Source organism: Pholcus phalangioides, unplaced genomic scaffold, assembly GCF_987345545.1.
Source record: "Pholcus phalangioides strain wild (caught in Gottingen) unplaced genomic scaffold, Ppha-v1.0 ptg000027l_1, whole genome shotgun sequence".
NCBI classification, from domain to species: domain Eukaryota; kingdom Metazoa; phylum Arthropoda; class Arachnida; order Araneae; family Pholcidae; genus Pholcus; species Pholcus phalangioides.
The window spans coordinates 8,286,185-8,309,541 of NW_028301617.1; the positions used below are offsets into that span (position 1 = coordinate 8,286,185).

Below are 23,357 nucleotides of genomic sequence, written 5' to 3' on the forward strand. Positions count from 1 at the left end.
CCCTTCTCGTGCCAGTATCATCGTTGTGAGGAAAAAAATGATCGGGCTCAGAATTAGAGATTTCTATGTCCCACATCCAATCACTATGCGGTATTTATGAGCCAATCAGGAAGATTCTATGCCGAAATAAGAAGTAACGAATTGTGGCAAACTTGCTAGGTAGTCTGAATGACGTTTATGGCAAACGGTGCAGAGGCCTTCTATCTCTAGGAGGCGCTGACTAGACCACCTGCACCCCCCCCCCCCAGTTGCGGCCTTGGGTAAACGGTGCAAAATACCGACGGTTATTATTACGGAAATGATGTAAATACAGGGGCGTAGCCAGAAATTTCTTTCGGGGAGAAACCATTTTCATTTCAGAGGGGACCAAAGTGATAGAACAATAGATTTGGCCATCTTTTTCCCTTTTTTCGGTCATTTTCTCACATTTCGGAGGGGAACCAGACCCCCAAGTCCCCCCTTCCGCCTTGTGTAAATAGTCCTTATTTATCATTTACTAGCTGTAAACCGCGGCTTCGCTCGCGTGGATTTGGTTATCTAAAAAAATTGTTATGCAATGATTTCCTCCATATAGCATTTGCACCCCGTTGGGGGTTAAAATTTTCAGAAATCCCGACGTATATATAGAGTGATTCCCTTGTATTATAAAATATAATACTCCCGAAATTTCATACGCGTGGCGTTTGCTGTTTTGACTCGGCGATGATTTCGCCATGTGACCTTTGAAACTCCCCCCCCCCCCCCGGTATGACTCCCTTAGATATCAAAATTAATGAATAATTGAAAAACTTTCGAAAATTCAGATTTCCCGATAAATTATTTCCTTGATTAATAAAACATTATAATTAATAAAAACACAGAAGTAAAGAAAAATTATTCCGTAAGTGAGGAAACTAAAGGTGGATTTAAATAAATTAATGAAAATTGAAGATGTGGATAAAATTTAACGCAAATTTAGGATGGAAGAAAATTAATGAAAAGTCAAAATGAAAATTAATGAAAATTCAAAATGAAAATTAATGAAAATTCAAAATGAAAATTAATGAAAATTCAAAATGAAAATTAATGAAAATTCAAAATGAAAATTAATGAAAATTCAAAATGAAAATTAATGAAAATTCAAAATGAAAATTAATGAAAATTCAAAATGAAAATTAATGAAAATTCAAAATGAAAATTAATGAAAATTCAAAATGAATCGCACAATTTATAAAACTAAATAAATATTATATAATTAATAGATATTGAAATGAATGAAAATTTGGAACTGTTAAAAAGCCCAATGAAAGGATTGATCACAAATTTAAAATTAATGAATGATTTCAACTGCTGCAAACTCATAATTAATGAAAAATAACTAGATTAGTGAAACACATTAACGGCGTTTCATTAATCTAGTTATTTTTCATTAAATATGAATTTTCAGCAGTTTCGGAATTATTCATTTTTAAATTGTAATCAATCTTTTCATTTGTTTTGACTTTTCACAAGTTAAAAATTTCCATTCATTATGGGATTATTTTCATTAATTCCAATTTATGTTAATTATGTAATAATGTATAACAAACATCCTTATTTAGTTTTATTGTGATTCATTCTAAATTTTGAATTTTCGTAAATTCTTGATTTTCATATTTCCTGAACTTTTATTAGTTTTCATAACTCCTGAATTTTCATTAAATTTCGTGTCCCACGTAGTTTTCGAAAACAAATAGTAATAAAAAATAAACACAAATATGTAGCGTGATATACGTATCTGTCGACGCGAAATGGTCCTATTCGGTTCACGCGACGCAAAAAAAAAACCTGATCCTAAAGCCGGGTTTTCCTAGGAATAGGTTTGTTGCGAAGCGTGAACCGAATTAGACTATTTCGCGCCGACAGAAACGTGTTACATAATCACACTAAGCGTTTGTGTTTTCCTAGCGTGGCGAATCAGATCAGGGCGTCTATATAAAGTATATGGCTCCGGTTTGAAGGGAAGGAAAAGAAAACACACAAGAGTGAAGAGAATAAGCCGGGTTTTCCTAGGAGCAGGTTTCCTGTGCTGCGCGCAACGTCATTCACCCAGCGCGACACGCCGTCCACTCACCAGTAAGAAAAGCAGCATGACTGTTTTTCTACAGAGCGCAATACGGCTCACGACAGCGCTTTACGTTGGGCGTGATTGGCCGACTGCTTCTGGAGGAGTCAAATGCGCCATGCGTTTTGCCGATATTCTCTTTACTCTTGTGTGTTTATTTCCAAGGGCGTAGCGAGGGGGGGGGGGACTTGGGGGTCTAGTCCCCCCCCCCCCCAAATGTGAGAAAATGACCCAAAAAAGGGAAAAAGATGGCCAAATCCATTGTTCTGTCACTTTGGTCCTTCCCCCCCCCCCGAACGAAATTTCTGGCTACGCCCCTGTTTATTTCCGTTTCCCTTCAAACCGGAGCATGCAGACGACAGAGTAGCTGATGCCACGGCCATATACTATAATATAGCCGCCCTGATCTGATGCGCAACGCTAGGAAAACACAATCGCGTAGCGTAATTATGTAACACGTTTCTGTCGGCACGAAATAGTATAATTCGGTTCACGTTGCGCAACAAATCTATTCCTAGGAAACCCGACTATACCGGCAAAACCGCGGCGCACGACGCATTTGACTCCTCCAGAAGCAGTCGGCCAATCACGCCCGACGTAAAGCGCTGTCGTCAGGCGTATTGCGCTCTGTAGGAAAACAGTCATGCTGCTTTTCTTACTGGTGAGTGGACAGCATGTCGTGCTGGGCGAATCACGTTGCACAGGAAACCTGCTCCTAGGAAAACCCGGCTTAATGGAAACCCGACGCTTAAATAAAGTAAACAAAAGCGGTCGGTCACTTACTCCAATCTCGTTGGAATTCACCTCCTCTTGAACTCATTTGCATAACCAACCCAAACACTAAGAAATGATGATTTGATTCATCAACTGTTAATCAGAATCGCGCCGCCCACACGGAAGGAAGCAAGAACCGGTCTCTTTTCTCTGATCACGTGACTCTTAACATCATTGATCTTTTTTCCCGTCTTCACCCCTTTCCCGCGTCGTACCAAGCCGGGAACGTCTTTTAAGACGCTTCTTCTACCGCAATTCACTTTTTCAATTAAATTTTTACAGGAAAGCAATATGCTTTTTTCAGTGAAAGCTTTCGGTGAGGAATCGTCTCATCAGTGATTTTTCCCAAAAAGATCGAGCGCCGCGTTACCGCCATTGTTGTCGTCTGCAGAAACAAAACAAAAAAAAAACAAGTTGTTTGGTGGCAAGTGGGCTGTGACGTCACCGTGGGAAGATCGACACGGGCGCCACCTTCCTTCCATGTGGATAAGTCACATGGTTTGTTTATGTGGTTGGCTTCCCCATCGATGTAAACAATGAAGATTTCGTGAAAAGATTTTTCGAGAAATTAAATCTTTCAAGGTGAGTTTCATTTCCGCGTTTGTTTACCAATTCTTGAAGACGGGCGCCGAATTCGTCCTTTAAATGCTCATCCAACATCGCAAGGGTTCCCCGCATGGACGAACGGGGTGGCCCCCCCCCCCACAAGTTTCCGGGACCCATTCGGATACCAAAATTGTCATTTTTACACAAATATTGTAACACATTTCCAATTTTTGATCATCTTCGGAGGTGGCAGCATGGGCCCCCTCCACCCCCTGCGTATGCCCAGTGCCGTCTTAACGCATGGGCCCACCCGGGCACCTCAAGAGTAGATAAGGGCCTCAGAAAAATAAGTAGTTGTGAATTTTTCGAGAATTTCCCATGTAGGGCCTCGGGAAAATCACTTGGCCCGAGGGCCCATGATCTTAAGTCGGCCCTGCGTATGCCTCAGCCTGAAATAATAAAGGCAGGACGTAGCGTGCCTTCCCGGGGCAGACTTTTTCTTGTAGCGCCCCCTGAAACGGGGCTGCCCCTAAATCTTTTTTGTGGAGAACTAGGGCAGTGCCCCGGTTGCCTCAGCTTAGTTACGGGTCTGAACAAAGAACCTCATAAAGTTGTGTTTGCTCAAGGTCCAAACTTATAAAGAAAAGGCCCTTTGCGATCAAAGACACATGTTCGCCCCCCTTTCCTGGGCTCACCAAGTATCAATTGGAAATTACTTTTATTGAATGTTGTGGAATTTTCTCATTGGCTTTTGCACGTGAGTGAAGCCAGGACCATGCCTCCCATGAGGTTTGGGCAGACAGAGCCCCAGTTTTCACAGAATGAGTGTATAATAGGGGCATGAAAAATCTTATTTAGGAACTCGATAAAGATCTCAGCCATGGGCGGAGATACGGGGAGTCATGGGGGGGGGCATTGCCTCCCCAGTGTCAAAGGTAAAGCCGACTGATATAATTTATTTGCGTATACATGAATTGACATCATCATCGTACCCCCCAGACTTTCAAGGCTATCTCCATCTATGATCTCGGGTTAGAGGTCCTGCAGCAGAATGCGGAGCAGGGCTGCAACTTGGAGGTTCACCCTTCAACTGCTCCCTCTACATTACACAGTGTTCTTGTGAGGAAGACTGTTTCATGGCATGGCCGCATCTAAAAATGAAAACTTACTCGGTTGCCCCCGAGCCGGTATACATTTTGGAACCTCCCTTCACTGTAATTTTGAACGGGAGGAAAAACTGTAAATCCAGCTCTCTGGGGCACCAAGCCTAAGCATAGGGCTGACAGGGCTCTAGTCTGGGGGGGAAGGGGGAATGTCACAGCTCTCCATTAGAAAAGTCTCGCCACAGAGAGCAACAGGCCTACAATGATACCAAATCTTTAATTATTGCTCTTCACTCGTAATTTAAAAATCAGATAGCAGCATTAAACTAGGGTTACCAGGTTCAAAAATTGAGAAAATAAGAATGCCTGCGCATGCACCCTTGATGACGTCGCTTTCCCCCAATTTCACAATGGATGGGATCACTTTTCTTCCAAAAAACAAAAAAGGGAAACCGCCACCACGATAATTTTTTACAACTTAAAACTGAACCGCTAAATATGTTATGGAAATTTGGTTATTATGTATAGTTACCAACCGTTTTTATAGGTTTAATAAATTTTGTTTTTCACATTTACCGTTAATTAGAAATTTTGCTATAATTTCAGCATAGGATGATGGAGTCAATTGTGGCGTTACTTATGTTAAAAAAATTTTGATAAATGTAAAGAAAGCATGAAATTTTATGCATTTGCATACATTAATTGTGAAAAAGTTGGACCACCCTCTAAGCCACATGGTGAAACCTTTGCCCGCGGACCTGATGTGGCCAGCCTCCCCAAACCTAATTTTGTGAAAATGAACTAAGCAGCACATTTTCAGATCACTCAAGTAGGCCCATTGCACATTCACAGATCACTTAAGTGACCTGTGAATGTGCAGAGTTCCAGAACACTTAATGATCCATGGCACATTTAGAGATCCCTTGAGTGACGTGGCACAGTTATAGAGCACTTAAGAGGCCCCAATGTGGTCCTCCACCACTCAAGTTATCTGCGGCACATTCCCAGATTACTTAAGCAATCCGGGGCACAATTATGTATCACTTGAGTGATACGTGGCACAGTTCCAGAGCACTTGAGCGGTCCTGGACACATTTGCAGATCACTTGGATCCATGAAACATTTAGAGATCGCTAAAGTGGCTCTGTAGGGCATTTATTAATAGAGAGAACGTTAGTTCAGGTGCTCGCAAACTAGCGAAAGATTTTCTTGTTTTTGGTACACCAAATAAGATACTATTAAGAACTATTTCATATTTTAATGGGGGGGGGGGGGGTTCATGATGTAAGCATCATCCAAACCCCCCCTCCCCACCTTGTCATCAAGAACCTGAACCCCCATCGATGCTGACGTAAACTCTTTTATGTCTACTTGAATGACCCCTAGATCCTTAAGTTTTTGGTTACAATTGATGATGTCCTATATTTTTCCGCATTTAAGATCCTTCCACCCGAGGGCGTAGCGAGGGGGGAGGGACTTGGGGGTCTGGTCTCCCCCTGAAATGTGAGAAAATGACCGAAAAAAGGGAAAAAGATGGCCAAATCCATTGTTCTGTCACTTTGGTCCCCCCCCCCCCCGAACGAAATTTCTGGCTACGCCCCTGCTTCCACCATTGCTTCATACACCAAGTCAAAACAAATATATATTTTTTTGAGTAACACATCTAATTGTTTGCTGCAATTTTTGCAGGAATTGGCAAATTTTTAGTAATTTTTTTTGGCTATAATTAGTAATATCCCATACTTAGTTTGGCAGTTTTCTCTGATGTATGGTGAAATCGAGTATGAAGATGTAATTTTTATTTGAACCCGTAAAGATACTACTAACTTCAATTACAACAATTGAACATTGTTACGATTTAATCGGAAGTAAGTTATTAAGTCTGCCTGTGGACTATTGTCTAAGAACCACTGATATAGTAGATCAAGGCCATGGCAGGGGGTCTGGTTCCCCCCAAATGCGAGAAAATGATTGAAAAAAGGGAAAAAGATGGCCAAATCTATTTCAGTTTTATCGCTCTGGGCCCCCCCCCCCCACCCCAAACGAAAGTTTGGGCTACAGGCCTGGAGTACATGTTTGCGAAGTAGAACTGTCATAATCTGCAAAAAGTAATATGTTGCTCCCATAGGTGCATTTATGATTTTGCCATCTGTAGGGCTACACTAATTTTGTTACCCTTCTCCCATTTTGGTCCTAGTTGTCTTGACTAATCTTTCATCTTTCTTCGAATTCACCCGCTCCCGCATCATAATTCACTTGATCTCACCCCCCCCCCCACCCCTATCCCTGCAAGTACACGTGTGTCTTAAAGTCACTCTTTCGCTGTCACTATCATGGTAACACACATTCTAAGTCATTCTTTTGATCATTTACACATGCTCTGGGTCACTCTTTTGGTCATTTATATGCTTGCTCATGCTCTAAGTCTAACTTTTGCTCACTCATGCGCTTGCAAATGCACTAGGTCACTATTTTGGTCATTCATTGACCTATCCCTTTTGCTGTCTGGCAGAAGCGGGTTTATTGAAGTTTATACTAATTTTGCTGCCTCTCTCCCACTCTACTAACTTTCTTGGTTACTCATTTCTCAAATTTGCTGCCCTGGGCTATAGTCAGCTAAGCCCTCTTGTAGATATGCCACTGATTGCTCCCACAGACTTGAAACATCTCAACATTTTGAAATATGTGTAGCATTATAGATTGAAGCAAAAAAAAAAACCAAAAAGCGAAGCTCCTTTTCCTTGCTTTTAATAAATTGTGCCCAATGTTCTGGTCAGTTTTATTACTTTGTCTGAAGCAAGGAGGGGGGGGTCTTCTTTCTGTACCCTCAGAAGTTTTTTTTAATCTTTCGGGAGTATTTTTCCTGTCAGAGGAATCTGCATTGAGTGTTTGCATCCCATTTCCTTCATTTCTGAATGGAATAAGTAACCCCTTCACCACTGAAGCAGGGCCGTCTTAAGAGCATCATGGGCCCCAGGGCCAAATGATATTTCTGAGGCCCTACCAGGCAAATTTTCGAAAATCTCAACCAGATCTCATTTTTGTGAGGCCCCTTTTCTCCTGAGGCCCTCGGGCCGTGCCCGGGTGGGCCCCATGCCTTAAGACGGCACTGCACTGAAGTACACAGCATCTGCTATTAGCGAGCAGGCAATGACATTCTCAGAATGTATATTAATTGCGGTTTTCTTTTAGAGCTGTCTTTTTCGTGTTATCCTGGGACAAGCTGAGCCATGGTTAGTGTAGCATCTGCCCTACTTGGAGAAAACCTGTATTCATCTGGGCATTTCAAGGGCGTCGGTCAAAGCGTGTAAAAATGTGTGGGGGGAAAATACACACACACACACAAACACTCAAATAAAGTACTACATACAAACAGCTATACGTATCAAACCCAAAAAAAAGTGTACAAACCGTTTCCGAGACTTGTAATTTCTTTTACGAAATTTCAGAACACTCTGGTAGTAATTTTAATATTTTTCTAGTACTTCATTTGGTTCTCTGTCATGTGGCATTTCTTAATTTGTTTCAGGTGGTGTCTAATTTTCCTTAAAAAATCATTGTTTGTTGCAAAATGTCAAGATCTGGCCGTTTCCAGCTTCAAAAAAGTGTTAAAGACTTGATGCGAATCTGGGATTTTTTTTCAAAAAAATTTGAATCATGTTTTATATATGTGCCATAGATGAATAAAACTGACAAACAAACAAAATTTTTGTTTTCTTATGAAAAACTAATTTTTTTGTTCGTGTCCCGAAAATTTTCCCATTTTGAAATGGGAATGGTGTCTATTACAGTCATTTGGGAAGTGTATTTTTATTCTGGATTAAATCTGATAACACTTTTGAGCTCATCGAAAGGTTCGCTTTTAATGCTTAATCAACAATTTTGGATTTGACTTTCGCAAAACGACTTAATATTCACGTTTTCTTTAGTTAGTACCAGATTTTTCTCGGTCGGATGTTACATCATTATCATAAATAATTACGATTTTCTTTTCATTCATATCAACATCAAGTACATGGAGATATGCTTCAAAATATAAAAAGTTTTCATCAATTATTTTTAAATTTATAATGAAAAAAATTATATTTTCGGCTAGTTTCTCCACTCTGTTACGTGTTTCAAAAACTCAAGCAATGCAACAGAATGGAAACTATGATTTAAAGTAAATTTTTCTTAGTTAAAAGGTTTTGAATTAATTTAAAAGGGTTTAAGTTAATTCAGTTTAAACCCTTTACCATAACCACATTTTCCATCATGTTATTTTTTCATTTAAATACAGAAGTTAAATAGTACATTTGGTTAAAATCACCGTCAGACACAGATCCAGGGAGATGTCATGAGGGCATTTTAGTATGAGTGAAGGTCGTTATATGGCAATACATTCTGTATTTTATGGGACAGAACCATTATCTTCCTATATTTTTGTTTCCAGGCCCGATTCCCCCCTCCCCTAATCCACTCTGAATCACTAAGGGCTCATTCAAGTATTATCGAGGGGGGAAAGGGGGTTTCGGATTTGATGACGGGGGGGGGGGGGTTTGAAGGTTGCTTACATCAGTGTTTCTTAACCTTTTTTTGCCCGTGCCCCCCCCCTTTTGAACCATGTTTTTTCCCGTGGCTCCCCTGTCTTACCCAGTCTTCAACTCTCGTCTAGAAGCAAGATCCTTTATACGTATGGAATTGATTTTTTTTCAGTTAATTTATACTGAACAAAAATTTTGCAAAGAAGATTGGCCTCCAGACCACTAGCCTAGAATTTATTGATCTCCCCGCTAGTCTGAGTTCTATTCAGGACTGTTTCAACATCATGGGGCCCCCCCTTAGGCAAAGTGATGCTACGGTAGTCCCATACTTTGCTGGAAATAAACGGCCCACATTATTCCCACTTATTTTCAAAATTAATTGTACTATACAAAATATCATAAGGTGGGGTCACTTATGGACTGTGGGGCCACTGGGTATGACCCCTCACAAGAGTGGGACTGACAGAGCTGCAGCCCGGGGCCTGATATGGTTTTCATCATTTTTTGTTTTTCACAATAAATTTAATATAGAGGAGTCTGTAAAAAATCCAGCCGGGCCTGCGGAAAACCCCATCCTAGGGAACTTGTTGTAAAATGCGGTGAGGCCCGGGTGGGTCCATGCCCTAAGACGGTCATGGATTTATGGGTGGTTTTGTTGGATTCTGTAAGTGTATAGTCACTAATATAAAAGCTTTATTTCTTCACACCTTAATTTTTCTTCTCAGTTCTCTGCAGCCCTCCAAACCACCTGTCATGGCCCCTTTCTCAATTTTCTTCTGTGGCCCCCCTTGAAGTATCCCAGTACCACTAGGGGGGCCATTTGGCCCCCAGTTGAGAACCACTGGCTTACGTCATCAACCACCCCTTCTTGATGATATGAAATATTCTAAGCTGCTAACAGGGTGGGAGGGGGGGTCAGTGTTTTGCTGACTTTTACTGACGGGGGGAGGGGGTCAAAAATGGCTGAAAATCTGCTTACGTAATACTTGAATGGCCCCTAATGTGAGAGGCATAAACGTGAGATTTATACCAACATCAAATTACCATTCAGTTTTTAACAAAAAATTTTGAAGTTGAAGAAAAATCATTCTAATGATATAATATGCAAATCAAGAGTGTGTCCACTTTGACCAGATTTTAAACATTTCACCAGACCAAAATTCAAACTACGATGGGGAACATGTGATTTTTGAATGTTCTCTTGGGGGTGAGGTGGACATTGTTCAAAGGTTAGAGAGGCGTCTCTGGGCAGGCGTGGATCTATGGGGAGGGGGGGGGTGATTGGGGTGATCACCCCTCCGCCAAGATACTCAATCGGATACTTGATATGTAGTCGGACTGGTAGGTACTCACACTTCCAGCGCAACTTACTCGGTAGTAAATTAATTGATGCTGAAGCGCAACGTGTAAATAGTGTATAATTTTTCCTTAACATTTTTGAAATATATATTTTATATGCCTTTTTTTCTTAACTTTTTTTGAAATATATTTTGTATGCTTTCTTTTTCTCTTTCTGAAAGATGGAAAAATCGACAAACGGTCGTAGGTGCATGAAGACAACTCAAGTTCAGTACGAACTCATGGTATCGTTTATAGAGAAAAATAAGCCGATGATCCATGGCAAATTGTCTGGGAATTTCACCTCCTCAGATAAAGAAATGCTCTGGGAGAAGCTGGCAGTCGAATTGAACAGCTTGCCATACGGACCGAAAAAATCATGCAAGGACTGGAAAAAAGTGAGTGTAGTTAGCTTATACATACAGTAAAGCAGTGGTTCTCAACCTTTGTAAGGCCCGGTTGACTTCTTTTTTTTTGTGATTGGAAGGCCCGGCCATACATACGAATAATTGGCCCTGTTATCTGATGTGGCTTTCCCCTTCAAACCCGATTTTGTAGAAATGAACTAAGTGGCATATTTACAGGTATTGAAGGACTACAGCCAGTGTTTTCCAAATGTCACAAATGGGGGAAAAAACGGAGGGAATTTTCATTTGACTATAAACTATTGATAAAAAATATTTTAACTTTTAAACCAATATGAAATATGAAAATATACTGATCATGGAAATATATATTATTGAAGAAAAGAATATATTTTTGTTTTGCGATAAAATGTTATTTTAAAATTTGGAAAATGGGCTGTAGACAGCCGAGACAAGGACATTCTCTTAACAAATGAAAATTTGTTCAAACAAATCAACCCCCTTAACTGCCGACAAATCTTATAAGATCCGCTCACCAGTGCCTCTCTTTTTCTATCACAAAAGATTAAAGACATAAATGCACCCATGGTAGTTAGCGGACACACTCCTCCCCTATGGTGTATATATATGTTCACGGCAGTTAAGAGGGTTAAAAAACCTATTAATGAACAAATTGAAAACAGTGGCGACTTGTCAGAAACTGGAATATAATAGAAAGTGATGAAAAAAATAATTCTGTGCTGAATATATCAAATGTATAAACTGCTCGGAACACAATTTAGGCCGATTTTGTGAGAATGGCCCTTATAAATATTATTCTGTATGGGAAATGGCTGGAGCATCCAATTATTCAAGTGAAATGAATATTGGCAGTAAAACAAAAATTCTCTCTTTAAGCTTAAAGTCAAAGTTTAAAACAGTGTTTCGGAAAGTGAACAATATCGCCCCTTTGAGGGTGGGGTGCAATAGTCGAGGTTGGTATTAGAAGCTACGATTATAATAACAGAAATCCTATGGGTTGACTTCAGTTGGTGGGTGATGAGAATAAAATTACTGAAGACAAGAGTGAACGGAATTGTGAAAGTTTTAGAAACTCTGGTTTGAGAGAGAAACATAAAACTGTTACTTTCTGCCTTTTCCTGTCATAAGTCATTGGGAGATGGGGCTGGCTATCCAGGAACAAAAATCATGTTACATAGTATGCACTAAGAAATGTGACTGGAAAAAAGTTTTTGTTAATACATAGTATTTTCATATATTTTATGTTGCCATTTTTTATGAGAATGTGTGAAAATATATTTGAGACATTTTTATTAATTTGAGATTTCCACCATGCCTGATGGTTTTTGGACATTCTGTCTAATAATACTGATCAGTACAACCCGGAATATATGTACTTAAAAAAATGGCTAAATATGCTCTAAAAATATTCAAATATACACTTAAAAAACTAAAATATGCACTTAAAAATGCTAAAATATATACTATCTTTACACACTTCCATATCTTTTATGGGTATCTTTTTTCTGCCACCTCGTTTAGGCAATTCGCCTGTTGTGTCCTTTATGTTTGTATTTGAAAAATCCTGAGAAAAAAGTTAAAAATTTGAAAATATGCGTTAAAAAAATTACTATGCAAAACAACCAGATATGTTTTTAAAATGCATATTTTCTATTTGTTAGTGCATATTCATTTACCACCTCACATATACAATACAATACAAATACCACACCACAACAGGTAAATTACCCAACGAGGTGGCAGACTTAAGAACATCATGGATCCCCGAGCCAATTTTTGGAGGCCCTACCTACTGAACCCCGCCCACACCACCACCACCCCCCCCCCCGCGGAACCCCCAACGAATCGGTACATGCGGGAATGTGTGTGTACGTGTAGTGAAACCTGACGTGAAGTTTTTTGTTTCTCTGTAATGCTTGTTATGTGTAGTGCTGCCATCTGCCACCAGTTTTTCAAACTATGAGTGAAGCAGCTATGAGTGAGTATGTATATACTGCATATGCAAATAACTTCTAAATATTTTTATTTGAGCATTTTCAATTTCTAGTTATTCGTGGCTGTTCAGTAGCAAAAATAACAGTAAAAAAGAATTTCCGAGACTATTTCTAAAAGAATTGAACATTTTTGACGCTGATGCTGAAACAGTGGATATTTGGGAAAAAAATCCTACCTTTGGGGAAAAAAACCCGATGTTATGAAAATATTATGAGCATATATATTCATTTGAAAAACTATGAAAAAGTGATTGAGCTGCAATAAACCTTCACAAATATGCACTTATTCTGAAAATTCTTTGATTTTATGCATTTATATGCATTAATGCTAGAAAAGGCCAAAATATGCAAATGCATGTAATCCAGGCTCTACTGATCAGCAAGATAGTTAACGCTAGTTTTCTTCTTTTCATCAAAAATGAACAAGACGAAGGGAGGGTGATTATATCGAAAGTAAAGCGTATATAATAGTCGTTCTATGAAAACATTTGGGACTTATCCCACCGGTCATTGTAATGGAATGTCCGTTATAACATGGAGTGTTGTGAGCTTTGGCTGTATTACCTATATTGTGTTATAATAAAGATTTTTTTTGTTTTTGTTTCTATTCTTACTGAAGACGTGGATACATTATAAAAGCGAAATAAAGAAGAGGGTAACGGACAGAAGAAAAGAACTGAAGCAGAGTGGCTTAGACAAACCGATCTCTCTGACACCACTGGAAGATAGAATAATCTCATTGATCAGCGATACAATTACGTGTGGAGATGAGATGGTTGCAGAGACCACGAGGAGTGGCAACAGCAATGTTAGTATAGCTTATTGTTATATTTCAATATTAACTTTTTGCCGGCCAAAATGGATGTTATGATGAGGGAAGATAGGTATATAAGACATTGTAAAAGGGCAGAAGGGGGCGATTGTCAACTCTCGTCTGGAATGAGAAAATCCAGCATTGACACCCCATCAATTGTATTTCAAAAGCTTCACGATAAAGTTTACTGTTGTTTATAACAATACCAATATGGGAACTGAATGATTAAATGAGCAGTAACAATTTGGACAAGTCCATTTCAGGAAGCAGAAATAGGTTATTTTCACAAAGCTCCCAGCATCCTTCAAGAATCAGTAAATGGTTAACTGTGTGCATAAAATTCCCAGACAACTGTTCGTCACTTAGAAAATTCTCGACATGCAATTCATTGAAAAGGTGATAGTGAATGAGTGTGTGAGTGAGTAAATGACAGCAAATGAGTAGATGAATAAGCGAGCGAATGATTCACTCATACAGTCATACACCTACTCGTGCTCACTCATTCATACACTCACTAGTTTATTTGCTAGCTCATTTTTCAACTCATTCGGTCACTCACTCACTGGTGATGAACTGTTCTTTGTGAATTGTTTGTCGTGGATTTTTGTAGCTGTGAACTCACCCATTAGTGTATTGCATGGAGGTGAGTTTTCTGTAAATCATATTACACTCATTGCCATAAAAATTTTTGCACCCAGAAGAAGTCGTCAAAATGAAACGAAATTTTACACATGTAAGTACTACGTTGATATAAGTAAGTGATTAGAAAATCCAAGAAAAAGGATCATTTATTGCAGAAAAAAGTACAGATGAACAGAAGTTTTAGTACTCTGTTGGACCCCCCTCTAGCGCGAATGCACGATGCGATACGAGCGGGCATTGAGGCATACAAGTTCCGTATGATGTCCTGAGACATCTTGTTCCACAGTTGCTGTAAATGCGCCTCTAGTTCGACCAACCTCGTAGGGTGTTCAACTTGCCGTCCCAAATGATCCCAGATATGCTCAATTGGTGACAAATCTGGGGATAGAGCAGGCCAGGGAAGGGTGGTAATGTGGCGGAGGCAGTCTTGTGACATCCTTGCTGTGTGTGGCCTAGCATTGTCTTGTTGAAAAATGGCTCTTGGGAGCCCTGCCATGAGTGGCAACACATGTGGCTGAAGGATGTTATGGACGTACCACTGGGCTGTCATTGTGCCATGGATCAATATTAGGGGTGACCGTGTATCGTAAGCAATAGCACCCCATACCATGACACCGGCTGTGGGAGCGGTGTGTCGCTGTAAAGCGAAGGCAGGATTGAAGCGTTCACCACGGGGCCTCCACACACGAACACGATTGTCATCACTGCTCAAGTTGAATCTTGATTCGTCGCTGAAGACGACCTGGTTCCATTCCGTTGCAGTCCAATCCCGTCATGACACCACTCCAAACAGAGGCGTTGGTGGGTGGGTGTCATTGGCAGCACACGTAATGGGCGCCGCGATACCAGATGTCCTTCAGCCACGCGCCTTGCGATGGTTCGGGGCCCGTAGTGAAGCTGCTGCCTGTGTCTGGATAGCGACCAATGAGGCAGTTGGCTCTACTCGTGTGTTTCGGATGATGTGACAGTCTTCTCGACGACTGGTCTGTCGAGGGCGTCCTGAACCTGGTCGCCGTGTAAATGACGTCTCTTCTGTCCACTGGTCCCAACACCTCCTCACAGTAAAATCAGAACGGCCTAGTTGACGAGCTACTCGCCGAGCTGACCACCCAGCTTCCATCATCCCGATGATTCTTCCCCTATCGAACTCTGACAACTGCTCATATGGTCTTCGACGGCGGCGTAACGGCATGTCGACCTCAGCATTTCCTTTGCAAACGATTAAATACACTCCAGCAAGCTCTGCTTACCTGTTTTATACTCCAAGGAGAACAAAGTTTAATGCCCTCTAGTGGCATTATGCAATGCGCAATCACGCTGCATTTCTAATCATTTTGCATATTTGCCCGACATGTACCTTCAGGCCAACTTTCGTTTCGATCCCACAATTATTTCTTGGTGCGCAAATTTTTATGGCAATGAGTGTATTTTCCTTTTGTCGTTTTCTCGAATGATAAAAATGCAAATTTCCAACCTACAGATTTTTTTTGTATAGTGACCCAGTATTCAGTGATTCAAAACTCATTTAATATAAGTGACAGTCCAATGTTGAAGCTCTTGTTATTTTGAGCTTCAACATTGGACTGTCACTTACACAGTCGATTATGCTCATAACGTTCCCGCTTGGTATGACTAATTTTCTGGATTTTTTCATATATTGATAATAACTTTTCTCAGATACAACATTTGATTTTTTTTTGCTTTTCCCATCCTTACAACGTTCAGAAAATTCACATTAGGCTTTTTTTTCTTCTTTGAAATCAATCTTTTTTTTTCACGTAAAGAAACAAAAATGGTGTTTATTTTTGTATGCTAGCAATTATAAACATCGCATGAAAGCAATAGGTGGTCCTTTTTTTTACGACTATTTAGAAGGTACTGTAGTTACTTTTCGGCATGTAAAATCAATTGAAAAGCATGGTTTTTTTCCAAGGATTACTCACAATAATAATTTGAACCATTTTTTTTCTTGTTCTCTCATTTGTCCAACAATAGTGTGCAGACAGTAACTACCCTTACTATTGTTCAAATACACAGGATTGATTGTAGGTATGTCTTTTTTTTTTTTCCTTTGTGGCCTTCAAAACATTTGTCGTATTAGATCAATTCCCAAAAAACGAATTTTCTCTTAGAAAAATTTTTTTTCTCTTAGTATTATAGCCGACTGCACATGTAACAAAGGAATTAATGGCAGCCTTTCTCGTCCACTTCTGAATCTATTGATACAAAATCAAGCTGCAAAAGAGTGACACGGACACAAAGCATAACTTGACAGATTTTCAGATGCCAGCATCCAGTAGCATTTAAAAGCAGCTTTTTCAGATATGAAAAATCTTATTTTCCGACTGTATTTCATGGAATTAAATTCTTTGCAGAACATTCAATACAATGCTTTTATGACCGTTGAAATTTTGGAAAATGAAGCAGAGTAAAAGTGTTAGATTTTGTCGAGCACAGTTAGAATCAAAATGTCTCGGAGCAAGTTAAAAAGGAAAGCTCTAAGTTTAGAGAAAAAATAAAAATTCTTAATTTGAAAATGAAGTGATATCCTAAAAAGATGGAAGGGGGTTCGCACTGACCCTCTCATATATTTTAAAACACATTCACAGCATGATAGTACAAACATTCTCACAATTGATTTTGGAAGGCCAAAATTCTTCTGATAGTCTTTTCGTGCATCTAATTTGGTGTAACCCCCATTCGTGAGACTTTTTTACTTTCATTCTTATCTGCAGATGTTGGTTAGAGCAGGAGTTTCTGCTTTTGTTGTCTCATAAATTGGACTGCTTTTAGGCCTATATAAATGGAACCAACACCCCCCCCCCCTCATTTTTAACATTTTTGAGATATACCAACATCTGAACTATTTAAAAAGGTGGGATTTTTTTAAAATCTAAATAGAGCCAAGTGACATATAGGCTGTGATGACGTCTGTGTGCACTTTACCAAACTGAATCGAAGATAACTTTAAATAGCTTTTTCTCAGTTTTGATTTAATGGCACTTGGTTCCTTTTATATAAAAGCCGTCAAATTGTTTGTTCTGCAAAGTAGAAATATCCATGTGCTTATAATTGTTGTAGAAATGGAAAAAAGATGCAGATTCACAGAAGAGAAAACTTTGCAGAATTTGGCAAAGATTTCGTGAGAAAAATCCAGAAGCAGTGGGGTGCTGGTGATGAGAATTCAGAGGAGAATGAGAAAAAACTACCCCAGGCAAAACCTTTGTGAAGTATTAGTGACGAATATGTGAATCAGAGTGAAATTATACCTCAGCTGATGCAAAATGAAATGTTACTAGAGATAATAAACACAAACTGCATTGAAGCCACCAATGAAAACCTTGTCTTACACTTTACCAAAATGTCAACTGATGTCCATAAATATCAGGGATTTCAATATTTTTTCAGTAGCGAAGAAACTGCTGCATATGAAAGTGTATGACATATTGAGAGACCTTCGTCGTCAATAGGATGTCAAGGATTCCAAAATATTTTGCAAAAAACTCATTGCTTATACAGATACTTATTTCACATCACTGAAATTATGTGATTTTTTTTTTTTTCAAATCAAAATCAACAAGCTCGGTTGGAACCCTTTGTTCGAATGAAGTCGTCGAAAGGACGTTCTAAAGAATGTCGCTGGGATCATTCAGATGCTAAAAAAGTAAAGCAAGATCATACTCGTTGTGATCCTATTCAAAACCTAGAGGCGATGCAACACTGAAATCCTATCGGGAATGTAGAAAATACAAACCCTCTAGTCTAAAGTTTCCTCTACACTGACACACATCGAGAGAGGTCGTTTGTACAGACTAAATAATAATAGAAATATATTAACAAATCAATGGTTTCACCCATTAATTTTTTATATTATAACTTTTCTATCATAAAATATTACACCATGCTTTAAAATATTAAAAAATTGCCGGAAAAATGTATGGGGGTCACACTGAACCCCCTCCCATCTTTCTAGTGTTAAAGGACTGGAAACTTTTCAATATTTTGTGGAAAGAGAAGAAAATTTGCCGTATGTGATATTATCCAGATTTTACTGAAACTTGACTGTTGTAGTTTAACTTTAGCAAGAGGGAAAAAACAAACAAATAATCATCTATGATGAATTTTTTGATAAAGTGAACCCAGTTTCAAGGATGCCGTACAATAATAAAAATGTAAAGATTTCTTTTTTTCTATATTTCTTATTTTTTCTTCGAAACTACTGAACATACAAATAAATAAATAAACCAGTGGCACACTTTTCAATTGCTTATAACAATGTGCAATATGAAAAGCGTGTCTCTGGTGTATTGGTTAGAACACTTGCCCGGTATGCAAGGGGACCCAAGTTTGATTCCCGTAGGAGACAAAATAACTTTTCTTTCCAAATATCAGTTTCGCCATAACATCCAGAAAATACAATTTCTCAAACAAGAGAGAGGTTTTCCTTGTTTTTGGCACACTCAGTAAAGAAGCTTTTAAGAATATTTCAAATTTTTTTATAAAGGATGGTTTATGACTTTAGCATCATTCAACCCCCCCCCCCCCCTCCTCCTCTTGTCATCGAAAGTCAGCAAATTCGAAACCTCTTCCCATTGATGCTGACGTAATACTTGAATGACCCCCAAGCATGTGATCCATATACACCACACAAAACATGACAATTTTGCTCTTATTAACGCTTTGTAGCGTGACATGCTATAAAGTTCCCGGTGGAGACCAGTAGACTTTTTCTTTCTGAGTTAACCTCGGCATAATACATTCGGCCCCCCATAGTCACGAGGGTTACGTTCTGTGGGTGACCACAAATATGGGAAATCCGCAAATAACCGAAACCATAATTTTTTCTTGTATATCTTGTTTATTGAATAGCATGGGAAGAGCAGAGGTATAAGGGAATGTAAAAAAGGGTGCAGCGAGAGAGAGAGTTTTGGCTTATTTGAACATTGTGACTTATGTTTGTCGTTTCTTCTTCATATCATCAAGTATGTTGGAACATGACAAGGCTTCCTCTACCAATTTTTTTACATGTGAAGAGCGTACCATAGAGGGATCTATGTCATGAAAGCTTGTCTTCTACTTATTTATCTTGATCTTCATCCGGTACCGCTTCAGTTTCAGGAGCAGTCAACTGCATTAATTACTCTTCGATCAATACCTCTGAATCACTATTAATTAGCTGTTCGACTTCTATATCCATATCATTGAACTCTTCTCCACCCACCTGTTTCGTTAACGTGACAATGTATTTTATAATCTCTTCAGTTGACTCTGTAGAAATGGTTGTGTCCTGAAGCGCTCATTGTGGCCAAAAGTTAATTCATCCCGAGGTGACTGTTTCTCTCTCTCTCAGGAGCTGCCACAGTTCTAGTGATGACAGTAATGTCATTAGCGAGATATCCAAAAATGAGCCATCTTAAACAGGCACAACTCAAATTTTGTAAAAAAAACCACATGAATGACGATTTCTGAGTTTTGAAAAAAAAAAAATTCAAATGAAAGAAAAAAAATTGTGAATACAGAAACCACACATACACAACGAATATATATATATATGTGTGTGTGTGTGTGTGTAAACCACGAATATGAGGGGGGGGGACGGTACTGTAAAACCTTTATTTTGATACTGGTGGGATTTGTCTGTAAAATAGGGGTGACCGTTAATCACAGGTTTGAAATGCATATTATTATTATGCGGCCAGAAAAGAGTGGTGACCACATCTCAGGGATGTCAATCATGTAGTAGCATTAAGAGTTCAGTGAAAACGCATTAAATCACATCGCATGCTGGGTCTGAATTTCCATGTTTTATTTTTCAGCCAGAAACATCATCAGCTGATGAAACACGGTTGTTATTCCATGTGAAGGAGGAAGAGGAGGAAGAAGGAGTTCTTCCAGCTGAAGGAGTTGTTCTGGATAACTTCCATAATGTCTTCGAGAATTCCCGTTTGTCTGGTACCCCTGTTGAGTCTGAGCTCTTGAGACCTGAAGATTTTGACTCTAGTAAGAAAGCAAATCTAATTTTTTTTATTATTCAATACTGGTGAATATTGAATGGGAGATGCACGCACATAAAGGCAGGATGTGATTGTCAACATATGCCCTCCCGCCTATGCCAATAATAGTTTTTTTAATGATTGCTCCCTCTATATCCACCTATGATGGTAAAGGTGTTTTATCGTTTCTTCCAGGCACAACACTCGCCCGTTATTGAAATCCTGTTAAGTAAAAAATTATTCCATACACACAATCCCTAATCTTGTTTTTGCTTTTTCCCTTTCATATCCTCAAATAGTTTCTGTCATGCTTTATACAGCCAAACCTCATTAAGAGGGTCACTCTTAAAAGTGCAAAAATATGACTAAACACAGTGATCCGCTAAACGAAGTAAGCCAGGCTCTCTTTCCATTTCCCTCTTCATTCGTGTACAGAAAACCAACTTTCTGTTGATCAAATTGGTTGTCATAAAAATTAATTTGATTTGAATTAATTTATACCGTTTATCTTAATATATCCTGCTATACAGAATCGTGTAATTTCGTAGGGGATCAAGATTAAGTCACTTTTCAGGTTAAAAATTACTATTGATAAAAAAAATGTATGATGGAAATGAACTATTTCATGGACTGTTGTGGGTAGGGAACTGTGGACTGCAGGTTGAAAAACACTGCGCCAGAATAAAAGTATTGAAATATGAGGTCATAGCCAAGGTCTTGGCATTTTGTTGATACTAAAAGTGAGGTTCATTGACATGATTCTGTATGGGAATCAGCCATAGCCACAACATATTAATCTATCCAATGTTTCTGATGCTATATTACGTTCTATGGAATAAATGCAAAACACCATTCTTTTTGTTTGCGAAGTGTGTGTGCTGTTCTAAGATAGGAAAGTATACTTGAGCGTAAACTTTTTTAAAATATAGAGTTCTTCTACTTTTTGCTTCAAAATGCTTGTCTATTGTCATAATAAATATGTGTGGATCAGTAAGGTGATTACTATTACTGGTATTGAAAGATGTTTTTTTGGCTGGCTCACAATGTAGTTAGAAATAATATTTTCCGGATGTTATGCCGTAACAAATCTTTTGAAATAAATGTTGTCTCCCCCAATAATTGAACACAGGTCCTCTTTCATACCGGACAAGATAGCCAATAAACCAGAGACATAAACTTCATGTTGACAGAGACACTGAATGTGTGTTATAAGAAATGAAGGTTGCCTCTCTCTGTCTGGTGTATTGGCTAGTGCATTCGCCTGGTATGCAAAAGGAACCAGGTTCAATTCCTGGAGGAAACCAAGCAACTTTTCTTTCAAAGGATTCATTTTAACATGGCATCCAGAAAATTTTACTGTGCAATTACTAATATGATCAAAGCCAACTCAATTTGTAGTGATTGGCTAAGAGTTTCTGAAAAACTTATGTGCAACTAGGGCATATACGCAAGATCTTCCTTTAGAAGGAGCATGAGGAATCGCTTCCAAAGAAATTTTGAGTTACTAACCTTCAAAAAGCATTTAAATTAGCAGAAACTGATTAAAATAGCACATGAAAGTGTTTTCTTTCGATGTTGTAATTTCTTTACAAACATATCAAATATTTTTTATCGTCTTGGGCTCTTTCCCCCCTTCCCCCACCGCATACGCCTCTGTGTGCAACACGAGTGTTCCAATTGTTCAGATTTCCTCAATGTTGTTCATGTGAAATTTATTATAAATAAAAGAAACTTTTTTTCAGATTCCGGGTATTTCCCAGAGCCTGCAAAAAAGAAAGAAAAGAAAAAGGACATCAGTGAATTGATTGAATCTCAAAAAGCAACGGCAGTTGCGATAGAGAAGGTTTCTGAACAAATGAAGAGGTCGAATGACTTGAAGCAACAGAAACTGGCAATTGAACGAGAGCGAAATGAACTGTTATCAAAGCTTGTAGATCATTTTGTAAATAAAAAGTGATTTTTTTTTTTTAAGTCTTAGTCATGTTTGATTTCATAGGAAAAACTGGTTACAAAGCTTTACTTAAAAACACGGTAAATTATTGCCATGGTGATTTTCAAATTACTATTTTTCACTATAGAACAATTTCGATGCAATAAAATGGTCATTTCACCCTAGTGTAAATGGAAAAATTAGGAAAGTTTTCTGTACCTTCAGGCAAGATACTTGTATATGTGTTACTGCCAAAGACCGAAATTGGCCAATTTCATTAAATATTGACCCGGTCAGTTCGCGAAGTGGCCGGTGATTCCTGGCCAAAGTCTGAGAACAAAAGATATGATTGGGATTATCGCCAAGTTGGCTTATTTTTACATAATTTTGTCCACTGCGTAATCCTTTTTCTCTCGCAAAAATTTGACAAAAACTACATGTTTATATAATTATTTTCATTTTGTTTCTCTCTCCCGTCACATGGAGATAATCCATTACAGCTGCTATGTATAGACATGTATCACACGTTGGTGATTAAAGAAATGCATTTGGCTAAGGATTTCCGGCAAATTGAGATATGGCCTGCCAGTCTGACTCATTTCTGAAATTGGGACTGGCCAATTCGCGATTTGGCCGCACTTCGGGCTTTGGCAGTAACATACAAAGCTACAGGGGCGGCTCGAGCTTACCTGCTGCCCGGGTGCAAAGCCTGAGGAGGCTGGCAGGGCTTCAGTGACCAGACCAGACCAGCATCAGAATTTTTCCCCCATTCCCAGCTCCAAAGGGCTGATAGTGGGAATAAAGACGGGCCAAGATAGGCCTATGAAGAGGTGAAAAATGTGTATGTCAGTTAGTGAGTGCATGTAGGTTTAAAAGAAAGAAAGAAAGAAAAATTTTGTCAATTTCGAGGGTTCTGGTCATGGCTGAAATGAATTAAGCCCAGTAATTTTTCTCCGAAAAAATGCCACCACAAGTCATCAGGTGTCAGAAGTGAGCTGAAAATAAAGTCAGTTATAGCACAAAAATGATAGGTGGATCATCATGTAAATTCTATGCAAGTTCCGAGAGGTCCATACATTAACTGCTCGACTGAGCCATTTTCAAAGACTCCTACTTCGAAAGTAGCCCATTGTCGTTCGGGTGAAGATTTTTTTTTTTTTTTTCATAGTTTTGATATAAATAAGTTTGCAAAGAGAATAAATAGGTGCCACAAAAATGATAGAATATATAG

The 23,357-nt window shown here is 38.9% G+C and overlaps 1 protein-coding gene across 1 annotated transcript; it reads left to right on the plus strand.

Annotated features, from left to right (window-relative positions):
* The first annotated feature begins 2,837 nt into the window (after positions 1–2,837).
* On the plus strand, positions 2,838–22,163 carry LOC149068344 (uncharacterized). Its single transcript, XM_089251642.1, has 5 exons — positions 2,838–3,439; positions 10,550–10,765; positions 13,367–13,555; positions 20,020–20,203; positions 21,939–22,163. Exons 2-5 carry the CDS (start codon positions 10,550–10,552, stop codon positions 22,151–22,153), a joined length of 804 nt encoding a protein of 267 aa, XP_089107768.1. The 5' UTR covers positions 2,838–3,439; the 3' UTR covers positions 22,154–22,163.
* Positions 22,164–23,357: the final 1,194 nt, after the last annotated feature.